Source organism: Gobius niger (assembly GCF_951799975.1).
Source record: "Gobius niger genome assembly, chromosome: 18".
Taxonomy (NCBI): domain Eukaryota; kingdom Metazoa; phylum Chordata; class Actinopteri; order Gobiiformes; family Gobiidae; genus Gobius; species Gobius niger.
The window spans coordinates 28,204,001-28,218,857 of record NC_136869.1 but is presented as its reverse complement, the minus strand read 5'-3'; the positions used below and the strand labels follow the sequence as shown (position 1 = coordinate 28,218,857).

General features: G+C 42.2%; 1 protein-coding gene across 1 annotated transcript in view; it reads right to left on the bottom strand.

Annotated features, from left to right (window-relative positions):
- Window positions 1–4,903: 4,903 nt before the first annotated feature.
- The window catches only part of snx7 (sorting nexin 7), a 32,002-nt gene continuing 22,048 nt past the window's right edge, over window positions 4,904–14,857 (bottom strand). Inside the window, exon 9 of the mRNA XM_079575964.1 lies at window positions 4,904–5,524. Within this exon, the coding sequence (XP_079432090.1) occupies window positions 5,447–5,524 (78 nt within the window). The 3' untranslated portion in view covers window positions 4,904–5,446. The remainder of the gene's footprint in view (window positions 5,525–14,857) is intronic.

Below are 14,857 nucleotides of genomic sequence, written 5' to 3'. Positions count from 1 at the left end.
TCTTAACAAGGTCCCAAGTAGAACTTCAATGTGCAACAAGAAGAAAAGGGAGTGAGACAAAAAAGGGAGTAAACCTTTTATTGAAAACAACAAATAAACTGACTGACTGGCCTTGGCTAAACACACACACATTAGGTCCCACATTGACCACTGTAATGCACTTTATGTGGGTGTGAACCAGTGCACTTTAAACCGGCTACAATTGATGAAGACGGCAATCCGGGTATTTCTGACGTATCCCCATAGTTACGACGTCCGCCATGTTGGCGTCATAGAAGCTGTTCCTTTCATTCCTATGGGCGTCTGTGCAGCAAACGCACACAACTGGTGTTTAAAGGCAGGTTCACCAAAGAAAATCACATAAACTGAGGTAGTTTCTGAGCCTGTTCCTACAAATGCACATTTATGCTGTAAACAGCTTCATGGACCTGTAAATAGAGCTTTTTCTCACCACGTGGTCTGAAATGTTGAAGGTAAGAATGTCCATTTCATGGCATTTATATAATTTCTGATGTTTCTTCATAATAAACAAATTATTAAATGATGTTTAGAGGCCGTTAGAAGTGAACCCGACCCACAATTAGCTGAAAAAAATGTAATATGTTTCACCATTTGGATCAGAAGCCCCTTTTATTTCTTCATTTTATTATTAACCATTTCATTAATGGCTTTGACTTCATCTAAATGAAGTCGATGGGTTGACAACTGCTGAAAACATCTGCATTGTTCATAATTTGCAATGTTTAATGGCTAAATGCTAATGCTACATAGGAAAAATAAACTGATCAAAATACAGTCTCAACGTTTCCCAGAGAAGCCGCTTTATAACTGTTTCCGAAGGTTTCCATCTGTCCTTTCTATGTTTAGTTTATAAAGTGTAAAATGTAAAAGCCACAAAACCTCAAAGCTGCTTCATAGTCAGCGGGGAACTGCCTTCCTCACCCCTTGCTCTGGATTGTCACGTGGTTCATGACGATGTGCCGTCTTCATCTGCAGATCGTCTGCTCACAGACACTCGGCGTCACATCACTCACTACACTGGCTCCCAGTTCATGCGAGGGTCAATTTTAAACCTTTATGTTTAATAATGTTTGTTTTTGGACTCGCACCTTCCTATTCACAGTATGTGAACTGCTCAGTAGAGGCTGTGGTCTGCAGGACAACACCTGCTGGAGGCCCCCAGGACCAAATGTGAGCAGTGGGGTAATGGTTCTTTTTCAGTGGCTGGTCCGAGGCCCCCCATTCAGTCCCGCATAGAATACTTTACAAATAAAGTCTATTATTATTATTATTATTTGTGTTGCATATCAAAGTTCTCTCGGGACCTTGATAAGATCCAACTGTGCAAAATGTGAATTTTTACATGTTTTTCAATTGTTCTTAAGCCTTTGATGGAGACTGGAGAGAGAATAGAAGCTCCTCCCGGATGATGACAAACCTCTGCCAAATAAGATTTCCTAAAACAGTGGGTCCCAATCCTTTTGTTTGCCGCATACGCCTTGAGGCATTAAGGTTAAGGTATACTTTACCTTATTGATCTACTGTGAGTAACCATAACTTTAACAAAGTGAGAAACTAAAGACAGACCCCTCAGTATTTAGTAGATTCTGTTCAAAACATACAGTGACTAAAACACTCCCAAAGTCAAACCTTTTACTGAAAATCATCATTTACACAAACTTTTCTTTGAACGTAATGTTGAAATATTTAAATTCTACAGTTTCACCTTGTGCGACGTCCCCGTTAGTGATGCGCAGGTCAGGGTTTTTCCAGGCCACGGGACCCGACCCGCCCGTCCCGCAACCATTAAGAATGACGCATTACAAACATGATCCGTCTGAATGGACCACGGCTTTACGCAAAAGTTCAATCTTGCCTAAGGCGCATAATTGGCTAGGACCAGCCCTGCGCACAGAAAAGAAGGGATTTTGAGCTTCATAAAAGCGTTCTCTGGATCACTACTTATTTTATGTAAACCTGACACATATTTAGGTCAAACACCTGCTGTGAAGGAGATAGAATGAGTCGTGGCTGAATACAATCAACACACGTACGGCAGCAACAAGCATTTTTGACCACAACCCGCGCATCACTAGTCCCCGTACCAGTGGTTGGGAAACACTGGCCTGACACCTACATCAAACAAAGAGAGATAGAAAGAAAAAACAGACACATAGTGTAATCTCAGTCTTTATTGTGTCAACACAAGGTTTGGCATCATTTTACAAAAACACAAGTGCTAACAGAGAAATCGTACTCTGGGCAGTGCAAAAAACACACCAGCTATGGCACCGTTTAAACTGCTCTGATCCAACATGATGCATTTACTGAACATCTCACAATGGTTCAAATAAAATGAGAATTGTATCTTTGAATGTATTTTTTCATTTATTAACTTTTTTTTTTTTTTTTAATCAATTAAATATCAATCTTTGGACAATGAAGTTGATTTAGCTAACATATTCAATACGCATAGTAATCAGTAACATTTCACATAATTAATCATGTTCAAGCCCATTCAATAGAATCACAAGCAAAGTAAAAATAGCTGATCCCTTTTTGTTACATTGTTACACTCCTTTTGAAATGTAATGACGGCTGTTCACCCCAATAACACCTCCTGTCATGTGTTCTATGGTTAGCATAAAGCTGTGGGTAAAGCCTGGTTCAAAGGGGACATGTCAAAATCAAGCTGTAGCTTCTCACATGTATAACACACAGTGTTTTGCATTCACACAGGTTGGCTAAATCCTGCACATTTCTTTAAAGGAGCAGAGATATGTTCTTACCTTATCTTAGACGAGTTGATGCGTACCTGTCTGGTCATTGTGCATTATTTATCAACCGAGAAAATCGACATGTTTAATTTTGTGTAGCTAGACTTGGATTGTGTAACTACTCACGTAACGGTCTTTAAATAGGGGAAACATGGAACAGCTTGGTCGCTTCTAACTTCACCTCAGTTTGGAGCTATACCTATGCTGGGTGAGGCTAAATGCTAACAACATTTGCGTGACTGAGCGCACATACAAAGACCAGACAGGTACGCATCAACTCGTCTTAGCTAAGGTACGAACATATCTCAGAATGGAAAAACGGTGGCCTGTCCCTTTAACTGCTGAAGTGCTTCCATCTGTGGATTTTGTTGTGTAATTGAATTCAGAAATGAAGCTGCTCTGAGCCAGTCTGCCATGACGCCATATTTATCACGATGCCTTTGATTTGTTAGCATGAAGTGGAGCTCTGGTTCTTATGTTTATTAACAAAATATCTGGACTTTTCCATTAACTGTGCACATTTGACTCAGCAGCAAACAAAACCTTTAATCCCAGTTAATTGTGATACATTGCAAAATTGCCAGTCAAACAAGCAGTGGTGTAAGGTATGGGCGTAAGGTTTTGGCCAAGTAAACAAGGAGCAAAGTAAGCAACTAGTATAAAAAATATGACAGTGCTTGAGGCCCCGGTGCAGCTGCAATGGCTACTCTTCCTGACGTTATGCCCAAACAAACAAGGGCAACACTTTATTTAACACTACCTTGAGATATTGTACCAACTAAATGTAGTACAATGTGATGAACTCTGTAACAGTGTATAATAACTTGTACCTATGGATTAGATACACAATGGAATAATGTGTATTAGTAGTTTGTAGATACATAAGACATAACTCTAACCCTAACCTTAAGCCCTGACCCTGAGGGTGTCGTGTCCTATTACATTATGTACCTACAAAGCACTAATACAAGTTATTCATTGTTTATCTAACCCTTAGGTACAAGTTATTACACATTGTTACAGAGCACATTACATTTACTAAATGTAGTCAGGTACAATGTATCAAGGTACTGTAAAATAAAGTGATACCCAAACGAGTCTTTAACAGATACAAAGGGGACACGTCAACTTTTTAGTTCAATCTAAGGGACTTGATTAGATTCAATGTATATCAGAAACATTATGAAAGGTGTAATATGAAGTCCCCTAAACTACATTTACTGTAAGTGTGTGCTGTGGTGTTTACAGACTTCCATCTGGTGCAGTTTCATTCATATTCACCTTATTCCGGACGTTAGACTGGAGGAGTCCAAGTAAAGTCAGTCACTGCATGAAAACAAAGCCGTTTTCCGCCCGTGCTGAGAAACGCTGCAGTGTTGACATGTTGATGCAAATGAACATTGGACATTTTACACAAATCAATCTACTGAACATCAGATTTGAGTGGAGAATATTTTCCCTCGTTCTCCGCTTAATGAACGGGCTTCTTTGGAGGTGTCAGGACAACGGAGACAAAGCAAAAAGCGTCAAAAGTGGGCGGGGCGGAATAAGGTGAACATCGCGGTGGGAGGAAGACACAGATGCACGTTCTCCTAGTTTCTACTCCAGCAGCCAGTCACTGTACCGGCTCCAGCCCAAATAAAAGTACTTCATACTCTACTTTGGAGTATGAACTCTTATAAGGAATGTGGAATGTGTCCCTGTCGTGTTGCCGTACAGGGGAGACTTCATGTTCACAAATTGTTTTATTTCCAACACATAATTCAGTGTGCTCTAGTTGATATATTTTCTTGTCTAATTTGTACATTTTGCTTTGCATATTTCAGACATTTCAGTACGTCATCTTAAAGGAGACATCATACAAAATGGACTTTTAAGCTTGAAATGTTAGTGTTGTTTACTCGTCAAAAACAACCCTGGAGTAGTTTCACTTTACTTTGGTCGTTGCTTCTCTGATCTATCCTTCCTGAGTTACAGTATATTGCATCATTGTAAAAATCTGAAACTGTTCCAAGCCTTAATTATGCAGAAAATGTCCACTTTAAGTCATAATTTACTTGTTACTCTTGCACAAGTAATGAATCCCAGTACTTTTAACAGCCACTGGTTGAACCTGATCATAGTTTCTTGTCTGATGTGGATTGGCCCAGTGGTTACAGAGATACTCTAGGAGGTTGTGTTAGACTAGTTTACTCTGGTAAAACATGTCTTCATCCTCATCTGGTGCTTAACAGACGCTCTGGGGAAATGTGCACATTAGGAAATAAACACGTGCTGGAATTAAAGACAGGACATTGTGGACAAAACTGTTGCAATGTCTTAAAGCCATACTGGAGAACATTTCATTAAAAAAAAAGAGTAAAGCAAAAGCAGACAGGGTGTTTGTTATTGGTGAAATATAACACAAATAACATGCATCTTAAATGTGAGCGACAGTGTGGCTCTTAAATCACTTTAAAGTCATACCAAAAGGGTGAAAGAACTGAATTTTGGGGGATATTTGGTTGGTTCTTTTGCCTCTCCAGAGTCAGTGGATGGTGGGGCAGTGTGGTGGAATGCTTGGTCTTTGGTCCCTTGTCTCGCGCGATACGAGAAAGCAGCACTGGTCGAGGGCACTTCAGGGACCCCTCCGCTGGTGGGACGTTTGGCCGTCATTCAAGTGGTGGGTTTCAGGATGTGGGCTCAAGGTCGGGGCGCTGAGGGTCCATCTTCTGAGAGAGCAGGAAGGACTCCCACACTGCCAGGCACTGCCACACACAAACACAGACGATTCAAATACAAAACCTGAGAACAACAGCGTCCTTTCATTTAGAGAGGCTAAGCGGATTTCCCCGAGTCCATCAGAGGATGGTACCACACGGTGATGGAGGAGGAGAGCCTCCTCCATCACCGTGTGGTACCCCGGCACTACAGACCAGGACAAATATCGACTGCAGCGCGTGGTGCGTGCTGCTGAGAAGGTGATTGGATGTGAGCTCCCATCTTTCAAGGACCTGTTCACCTCCAGGACCCGGCTGACCCTTCTTACCATGGACACAGACTATTCACCCCTCTCCCATCAGGCAGGAGGATACAGTCCATTCACACCCATGCCTCCTGCCCTCTGCCATCACACTCATGAACAAAAACAAGACCCTCTAACTCTGTATCAGACTAACCTGTTCCAGCCATTTGCACTGCTCTATTGCACTATGTGGTCTGTCCACACTCAGATCTGCTGCGATCAGTCAATGCACCTGCACATCTGTGAATACACTCACATTGTTCTGTTGTTGTTGTCTTTATCATATTTTAAATCTAATCTGCTTATGCATGCCCTTATAGTCTTATCGTTTTAATGTTTTTAATGTTTAATATTTATCTAAGTCATGTGTTATACAGTGGTTTGGACATGAAGTCCAAGAACACACCAGACAGGTCCAAGTTATTGAGAAGTATAAAGCTGGGTTAGGTTATAAAAGATTTACAAAGCTTTGAACATCTCCCGATCCCGTCAGACCTTGGAAGCTAAGCAGGGAAGGGCCTCATTTATCAAGCTTGCTGCGCACAAAATGAGGCCAAAACTTTGCGTAGCCGCTCCTCTGCGCCAAAGTTGGTATTTATAGAAAACAAACTGAACGTGAAACATTGCGCTGCTCCACGCAAACTAAAGAGCTGCTGTACGAGGTACGCACTTTTCAGAAACACTGCTGAGAGACGGGAGAGCAGAGACATGACTTGTTTGAGGAAGTCAGGTTTGGTTTGGTTTGAAATGGTTTGAATTTACTTTCTTCAGCAATTACAAAGATTAGAATGAAATATGCAACTTATCACGATGTTTGTGAATATTGGTGCGCACATACGTGCACGCTCGTACCCGTGCGCGCTTGTACCCGTGCACGTATGCGCACTGGCGCTAAAGCCTTTTAAACGGGAAGCAGGAATAACCCTGCTGTCCTGTGCTTTGAGTCATCTCTGGACATAAGTCTGAGCAACTGGGTTTAGGTCCAAAGCTCGGGTCACATGACCTTCAGACGAGGCCGTCTTTACACAGTGCGCACCGGCACCACGGCTCCACTGCGCGCCCTCCTGAGAGACCACCACTGACCTCTCCTCACTCACTCCACCCGGACACTGACCTCTCCTCACTCACTCCACCCGGACACTGACCTCTCCTCACTCACTCCACCCGGACACTGACCTCTCCTCTCCTGCTTCATCCTACACAGAACATGACCTAATGTACAGCGCCTGCAATCTGGAGTTTGACTGAAATGCCCCACAGTTTATCGTGTTTTATAGGCAAAACCAAATCTTGCTAATGGCAAATCTAGCCGACACTTAAGGCTCTTATTTACGTTCTGAACATGTGTTTTGAAACGTTTTATTGATGGAATATGTAGAAAGATGCCAATACGTGTGATCAGAGAAGCAGAGTTCACTCTTCATTAAATCTCCTCTCCGCTCGAGCTGCGGCAGCATCAGCCCCTCCCTCTCTGCACCTCCCTCTCTGCACCTCCCTCTGTGCACCTCCCTCTCTGCACCTCCCTCTCTGCCCCTCCCTCTCTGCACCTCCCTCTCTACACCTCGCCTTCGGTAAAACCCACTCATTATCGCCTCATGTTTAGGGAAATCTCATTCATAAGTCACTTTGCACTGCCTTTTATGGTCAAATGGAGGCGGGCAGAGGGCATGGCGTGAGGTCCACAGCTTTCTGCTCCAGGTGGAATCAGCGAAGGAAAGATTGCGGTCAGGTGTGCGTACCGGCGCATACGCAGGGTTTTATAGATCGTAAACAAACTTTGCGTACAGAATTTTTACTTTCCTACGCACTTTCAAAGTCAGAGTCTCACGCACAGTTTGGTAAATGAGCCCCCTGGTTGGTACTTGGATGGGTCGTCCGAAACTTACTGACCGAACAAGGACAGCACTGACCACAGCTGTTACCAAGAAGCCTATGATGACCCTGGATGAACTGCAGAGAGCTACAGCTCAGGTGGGGGAAACTGTCCACAGAACAACTATTAGTCTTTAGTCATTAACACATTAGTCGTAGTCCCGTTTGCTGTTTGCCAGAAGCCACATGGGCGATACAGCAAACATGTGGAAGAAGGTGCTTTGGTCAGATGAGACCAAAACGGAACTTTTTGGCCTAAATGCAAAACGCTTTGTTTGAGCATCATGCTCTGGGGTTGCTTTCCTTCAGCAGGAACAGGGGGATGGTTGGAGTTGATGGGAAGATGGATGGGGCCAAAAACAGGGCAAACAAACAAAAAACATCCATGCGTTAGAAAGGCCAAGTCAAAGTCCAGACTTAAATCCAATCGAGAAATTGTGGAAAGATCTGAAAACTGCGGTTCACAAGCGCTCTCCATCTAATCTAACTGAGCTGGAGCTGTTTTGCAAAGAAGAATGGGTAAAAAAAAAAAAAACTGTGTCAAGATGTGCAGGACTGGTAGAGACACCCCAACAGACTTGGATGGGTTAATTGCAGAGGAGAAATTTCCCTACGGGGACAATAAAGTATACAAACACACAAAAACACAAACACACAAACACACAAACAAACAAACAAACAAACAAACAAACAAACAAACACACAAACACACAAACAGACTTGCAGCTGTAATTGAGGCAAAAGGAAGTTCCACAAAGTATTAACTCAGGGGCTATAGTTACTTATGCACATCCCCCCCCCCAAAAAAAAACTCCAAAAAGTTCAAAATCATGTATAAATTTAATTCCCCTTCACGATTGTGTGTCACTTATTGTGTGTCTCTTACATAAATTTCAATTAAATATATTTATGTTGTATGATTGAACCAAAAAATAAATAAAAAAATCCTAGTTTGTGAAGGAAGACCTTGTCTTTGCTCACCGTCTCGAAGCTGTTGTGAGTTCGAGTCCCGACTCTGATTATTTACTGTTTGAATCATTGCTCCCCTTTTTCACCTGTACACTTTACTACTATATTTACTGAAAAAAAAGACATAGCTCATTGAGTTTGAACCCCAGACCTTTGAGTCACTAAACCTGTGCTGTGTCCACTCGGCACCAAGCACAAGAAGCTGCTGCCACATGGAGCACTTTGACTCCAAGTCCAAATATAGAGGTCAGCCATTCTCCTGCTCCGCTGTGGGCCTGAGTGAACGGCGGGACAGGGAGACATTTCAGTGGTGCTAAAGATCCAAATCTGCTCTGGTTCATGTGGGAATCATTTGGATCCTCCGATTTCTGAAGAGAATTTAAAATGCATCAGATCTGATTATTGGGTGATCTGATGTTTCTGACCATATAAGCATACCCATTGAAAGGTGACGTTAAAGGGGCTGGATGCAAGTTGGCCATTTTATACTCACTACTGCCACCTCAGGCCATATTTGTAACTGCACCTTCTATATTAAGCTCGTGCATGACGGCAATTCGGACCCGAAGTGACACCTTTTTGAGTGACAGTGCAGGATTTTAGAGGCAGTTGTGGTGAACAGGTCTGAGCTCATTCTACACATCAGGACATGGAGGAACATGTAGGGGGAGGGAAATACATCATTTTAACATTATTAAACTCCCTATAGTCCCTTTAAGATACATTTTAAACGCGTTAGAAAGTCCCTCTCAATAGAATGAGGTTGAGATCAATACAGAATGTCTGAATCTGACGAGGGTTCGGGTTGACGAGAACACAGGCATTAAGTCCATGCCACGCGCTGGTGAAAGAGGCGTCGCAGCCGTCTTTCTGAGCATGGTGGACAATGCTGTAATAATCTTTTGTTTTGTTGTAAATGTCAAGACAGACTTCTTTGTCCTCCTCCTTAACCACGCGCAGAGGAAGCCGATGAATGCATGGACAGGAGGACAGGAACACAGGATCACACGACGCCCCCCCATGCTGTCGTCATCATCGTTATATTCACTGTCTCACCATTAGACATGTTTCAATCAGCCGTCTCCTCTGCTCCTTTTGAGGGCAGTGCCTGTGCTGTGGTTGCTGGGAGGTTGCCATGGTGACGGAGAGTTATGCGTCCGCAGTGAGTCATAACTAACAAACATGAGTCTGATTCCTAAAAACACCACAGTCCGGTCACTGTGCACTGCGGCTTCATCCGGCGTCATTTTTAACACTTCCTGGAGCGCTGACATTACAAGAAAAGTGAAATATCAACTGCTCGACTGGTGCAGAATGGCAGGTCTTTTACTCAAAATAAAACCTAATAAACTGACTGGTTTAGCGCTCTGCACAAACATTAGATCCCACTGTTGAAATAATTGCAACTATTGTGATTTGGTGATTTTTCAAATTGAGAGAATGGGTACACTTTATAGATACATTGAACCAAAGCAAATTTAGTACAATGCAATCTGCTTTGTGACAATAAGGTGGAATACAGTATGTACTACATACACAATGGATCAATGTGTATTATTACTTTGGGGATTCATAATGCACTAGGACCCGACCAATATGGATTTTTGTGGATTTCTTTGAAATCTCTCAAATAGCCTAAAGTTAAACATTTCTTATTTTAGTGAAGGTTTCGATCATAGAAATATATCTAACAGTGGTCGATCGATGTGGGTTTTTCAAAGGCCGATCTGCACCAACGCCACATTTTTTTTTCAATGTTTCATCTATAATCCTGTGTATGAAGCTTCTAAACAGTGACAGCAGGGGGCGCTGTATGAGGGTCATCCTGCTGATTTATTCAGGCCATTCATGTTTAGCGGACACTTCAGAGGGAGCTTGTTTGAAAGACAAAAATCTGCAGATTTCAAAACAAAAAGAGTAAGTCTCCGTCCCTTATGGTTCCGAAATTATACAAAAAAGTCATACACAAAATATATAACATAGGTGGACGAATACAAACACATTTTAAAGCTCTGACTGAGCTCTTTCCAAAAACAAACGAAATGGTAAAAACCGTCTCCATCACTTTCGGTTCCAGAGATATTTTATTTTATTGTACAATACCCAACTATAATGTAATAAGAGTTACAGTCTAATGCTGCGTCCACACCAAACACGTTTTGGGCGTCAAAAACGCGCCTAAAGCCCGTAGTTGGACGCTTGTGCTTACTAAAGTCAGACGCTTGTCACAAATGTCACCGAGCGTCAGACGCTCTGGCCGCGCTTCAGCTCGGAGTGTGTTCGTAGCCATCTTGGAAGTAGCTGTTGCCTGAAACATACCTGCTACAGTTCATTGTTGATTAAAAGTCTGCAATAAACCACAAATGTGTGAAGGCAGTGTATGATCGTCATAAAGCCTGCTCTATATCGTTAGTGCATAATGCTTGTTTTCATGGGAGAAAACCGGACCTCAATGCGAGCTAACTGAGCTAACTGAGCTAACTGAGCTAACAAGCTGGTTTTCTCCCGGAGCTAATTGTAGATGATGTGAGTAATAAACTACAACATCAGCCCAGCTCAGTGTGTGATCATTGTTCTTTATTGACTTTATTTGTGCATATTTTTCATTTTCACGTGAGCACCGGAGGTTTAGCTTAGCATTAGCTTTCTCCGGTGCTAATGCTACAACAGGCATCCTCGAGGCTCAAACACATTCCCAGCACAGATTCAGCCAGTGAAATATGTTTTCTTGTCGCCGCTTTTAATCCTGGGTGTTTAGATAAAGAAACACTGAAGTGTGTCTTTGTAAAAGTCCCAGAGCTGCTGTAGCTCCGGTTCACAATGAAGCTAAACCTCCGTGACTTGTGACTTGTTTACATCTGTGGGCCGGCAGAACATCTGCCCCGGTGGCTCAGCTACAACGTACGTCACTGTGGGGGGAAAGCTCCTGATTGGTCGACGCTCGCGAATTTCTCCAAAAAGTAATATAATAATAATAATATATATATAATAATAATAAAAACATTTATTTTATGTCCACATTATGTTCTGATTCGTGAGACACAATCAGTGAGAACCATGAGGCCCACACTCTTGGGATGTCAGTTCTGAAACCACTTTGGAAATGAAGACAATCCCATCAGGTCCTGACGAGTGCTAGTGCAGCCTCCAGCAGTTAAAGCTCAGTGACTGAACTTGTTTTCAGGGCGATCCTTACATACAGGTTTAAACCAATGACCAAAGTTTAACAGCATTTTATAAAAAGATACATGACACACAGACACAAGCATGTGCTCATACTTACAACAGGACTCACATGTACATACAGTGTACATACAGTATGCACATACTGTATACAGATACTGTAGATTAGTGCTGTGTCAGCCATACAGCACATGGTTAGGAGCAGCTGCATCTGTTTTGTAAGTGTTTAGCTTAGGCTTTTTAAACAATGGGAAGGAGGGAAAGTGGAATGTTATTCCAAGCACTCGGTGTGTCGTACAGAAATGCATATCTTTATATTTCTTTTTTATCCAGGGAGTGAGAAATTGGCCATCATTGGAACAAACCTACAAACTTATACTTTTAACTGATGTAACTTTTGAAAGATGGAAAAAAATGGAGGAAACTGACAAATCGGATGTCGAGCAAGGTCGTTCACGCAGGATTTTCACATAAATGCGAGAAACAAACATGTCTCTAAGTAAACATAGACTGTAGGCAGCGTGGACCTGGCAGTCTTGCACTTTTGCAGAGGGAGCCGGGTCGGGCTTTGGCCTTTTGCGGAGCAGTGTCAGCCTCGTCTGTGCAGAAAGACACGGAGGACACTGCTGCACCCGCACAGACCCTTCAGGACGTTTTCCTTCGCTTCACTTCCATCTGCATCAACATCAACTGAGGTCAGACCTCGCCCTCCAGACTGAAGTCACATTGCCAAAGATCAGAGGCCTATTGGATAAAGGAGCACATATGCAAGTTGCCTGGGTCGCATTTGAAATAAACACTGCCTGAATGTGCTTCTGTGGCCGACACACAAAGCTCAACCCCTTCAAATGGGACAAAGCAAGAACTGATCCTACATGTTCATTATCACAGGGCCCGGAGACACTGAGGCAGTCTGAAGAGAGAGAGATACACAAACTTCCCTCAGCCCAGACACTTCCTCACGATTTTTGTTTGATTCCAGTCATGCCTAACGTTCTTCCAAAACTGTGTTGTTTAAGAACAAAATAAAAACCTTAGTGCAGGGGTCTCAAACTCATTTGGACTGGGGGCCAAAAATGCAAACCCAGTGTTGGTCGGGGGCCGCAACAGACAAAGCCTTTTATATTAAGTCAATTATGATTTAACTGTTTATTGTTTGCTATAGTATAACTTAAAATAGACTGTACATTACCTATCGGCACATGTTTAAGCTTCTAGAGGTTTCCAATCAGCCAAACATTTGCTGAGCTTCTAAATTTGAAATTACAGACTTAGACGATTCGTTTTTATGTAATTAATCCCATTTTGGTTCAGGGCATCAGTGATCTTTCAGGGGTCAGGTCCAGTTTCTGTCTGTGAGCCTATTAAAGAAATGCAAAATGTACAACAAATGTCATTTTAATTTAGTTTAGAAAAGCCCAACCAGGGACTGGAGCTGATAATGAGCACCAGCAAAAACATCAGCTTCAAACTTGTTCTGTACGGTGTTCATTTTCAATAAACACTTGGCACTGTCAAATAATAAACACATCAATGAATGTGTGGACTTGGACACTTTTCCAGACTCTGGAGTGTCTGAGATCAGCTCAGATTCACCTCATGTAAATAATGTGGAGTCACTGACCTCTGACCTCTGACCTCTTTGTGACCGACAGTTAGAGAACTGACAGGGGTTATATTTTTTACTGTCAATGTTGCTGTAATTATTTGCAGTATTTTAATACATTTCTATATTCTCTATTTTTAATTTAACTATGGATCACGTGTCGCACATGTGTCCTTAATAAAGATTACATTCATTGACATGATAATGTAGCTCTGAGAGAAAAGGCTCCTCACTTTACTGTTGTGACACTTTTTTTTTTTTTTCCCAACTTTATTTTACATTTTTAAGGCACATAACAAATACAAGTGAAAACCCACAATTCAAAATAGACTATGCCAGGATAGACATAGAAAAACAATGGAACAATCAACAAAATCATAAACACAACACACAAAAAAAACATAAAATAATTTCTCAATAATCTACACGAGACCAGATAAACAAAAAACAACAAAAAAGGACAAAGACCAAAACGAAAAGCAGGTGCCAGGGATTAAGGAATTGTAAGGTGTTAGTTATGTTGATATTGATAATGTTTAATCGGGTACAAAAGGGAAATTAATTCTTCTGAGAGTCTCAAATAAAGGATTCCATAAAGGGAGTCTTTCACAATAAAACGAATCTTTTCTAATTTAATAAAATACAGTACATCTCGTAGCCAATGAATATAAGATGGAGGTGTTGGGCTTTTCCATTTTGTTAGTATAGCCCGACGTGCCAGAAGAGTCATGAAAGCCAGTGACGATTTCTGAGAAGCTGAAAGAGGTATCCGAGAAGGTGCAATACCAAATAAGGCAGTAAGTGGATTTGGGTGAACTGTTTTACCAACTACACCCGACATGATTTCAAAAACTTTATCCCAATGCTGTTGTGACACTTTTAAACACTAATGTGTTCGCTTTGCAATGTCCTTTTTGTCCTGCAGTGCAGCACATGTTTAGCTGAACAACTGAAGTTTCTACCTGGCATACTGACGTCTCCACCTGTTTCAGAAGCTTCTCTCTGTCAGTCTGCTGCTTTTAGTCTGTTTCTCTGTTGAAAAAAGTTGATAAGTCGTCTGCAGAAGCGCCGCATCTCCTTCCTGTCTGATGTTGACATTGTCGCGTCCGCAGCAGCATTGGCGCTACCGCGCGGTGCCTCATGGGAAATGTAGTTCTAACGTGTTTAATGTAATTTACCAGCGGGCCGCATATAATATTAATAAGCAATTATCTCGCGGGCCGCATTTGGCCCCTGTGCCTTAGTGCGTATTTGACATTTGGAGATGCACAACCATGGAGACGATTCCATCAGCAATGAAAACCTAAAACTCTAACAAACACCTGTTGATCTTGGACCGTCATCGAGGCCACCGTGATGGAAGCCAAAGGCGCTGTGCTAACCACGGTCAAACATGCTTCAGTGCCAAACTGCTCTTTGGTCCCCAGCCCGAGGAGCAAGTGACCC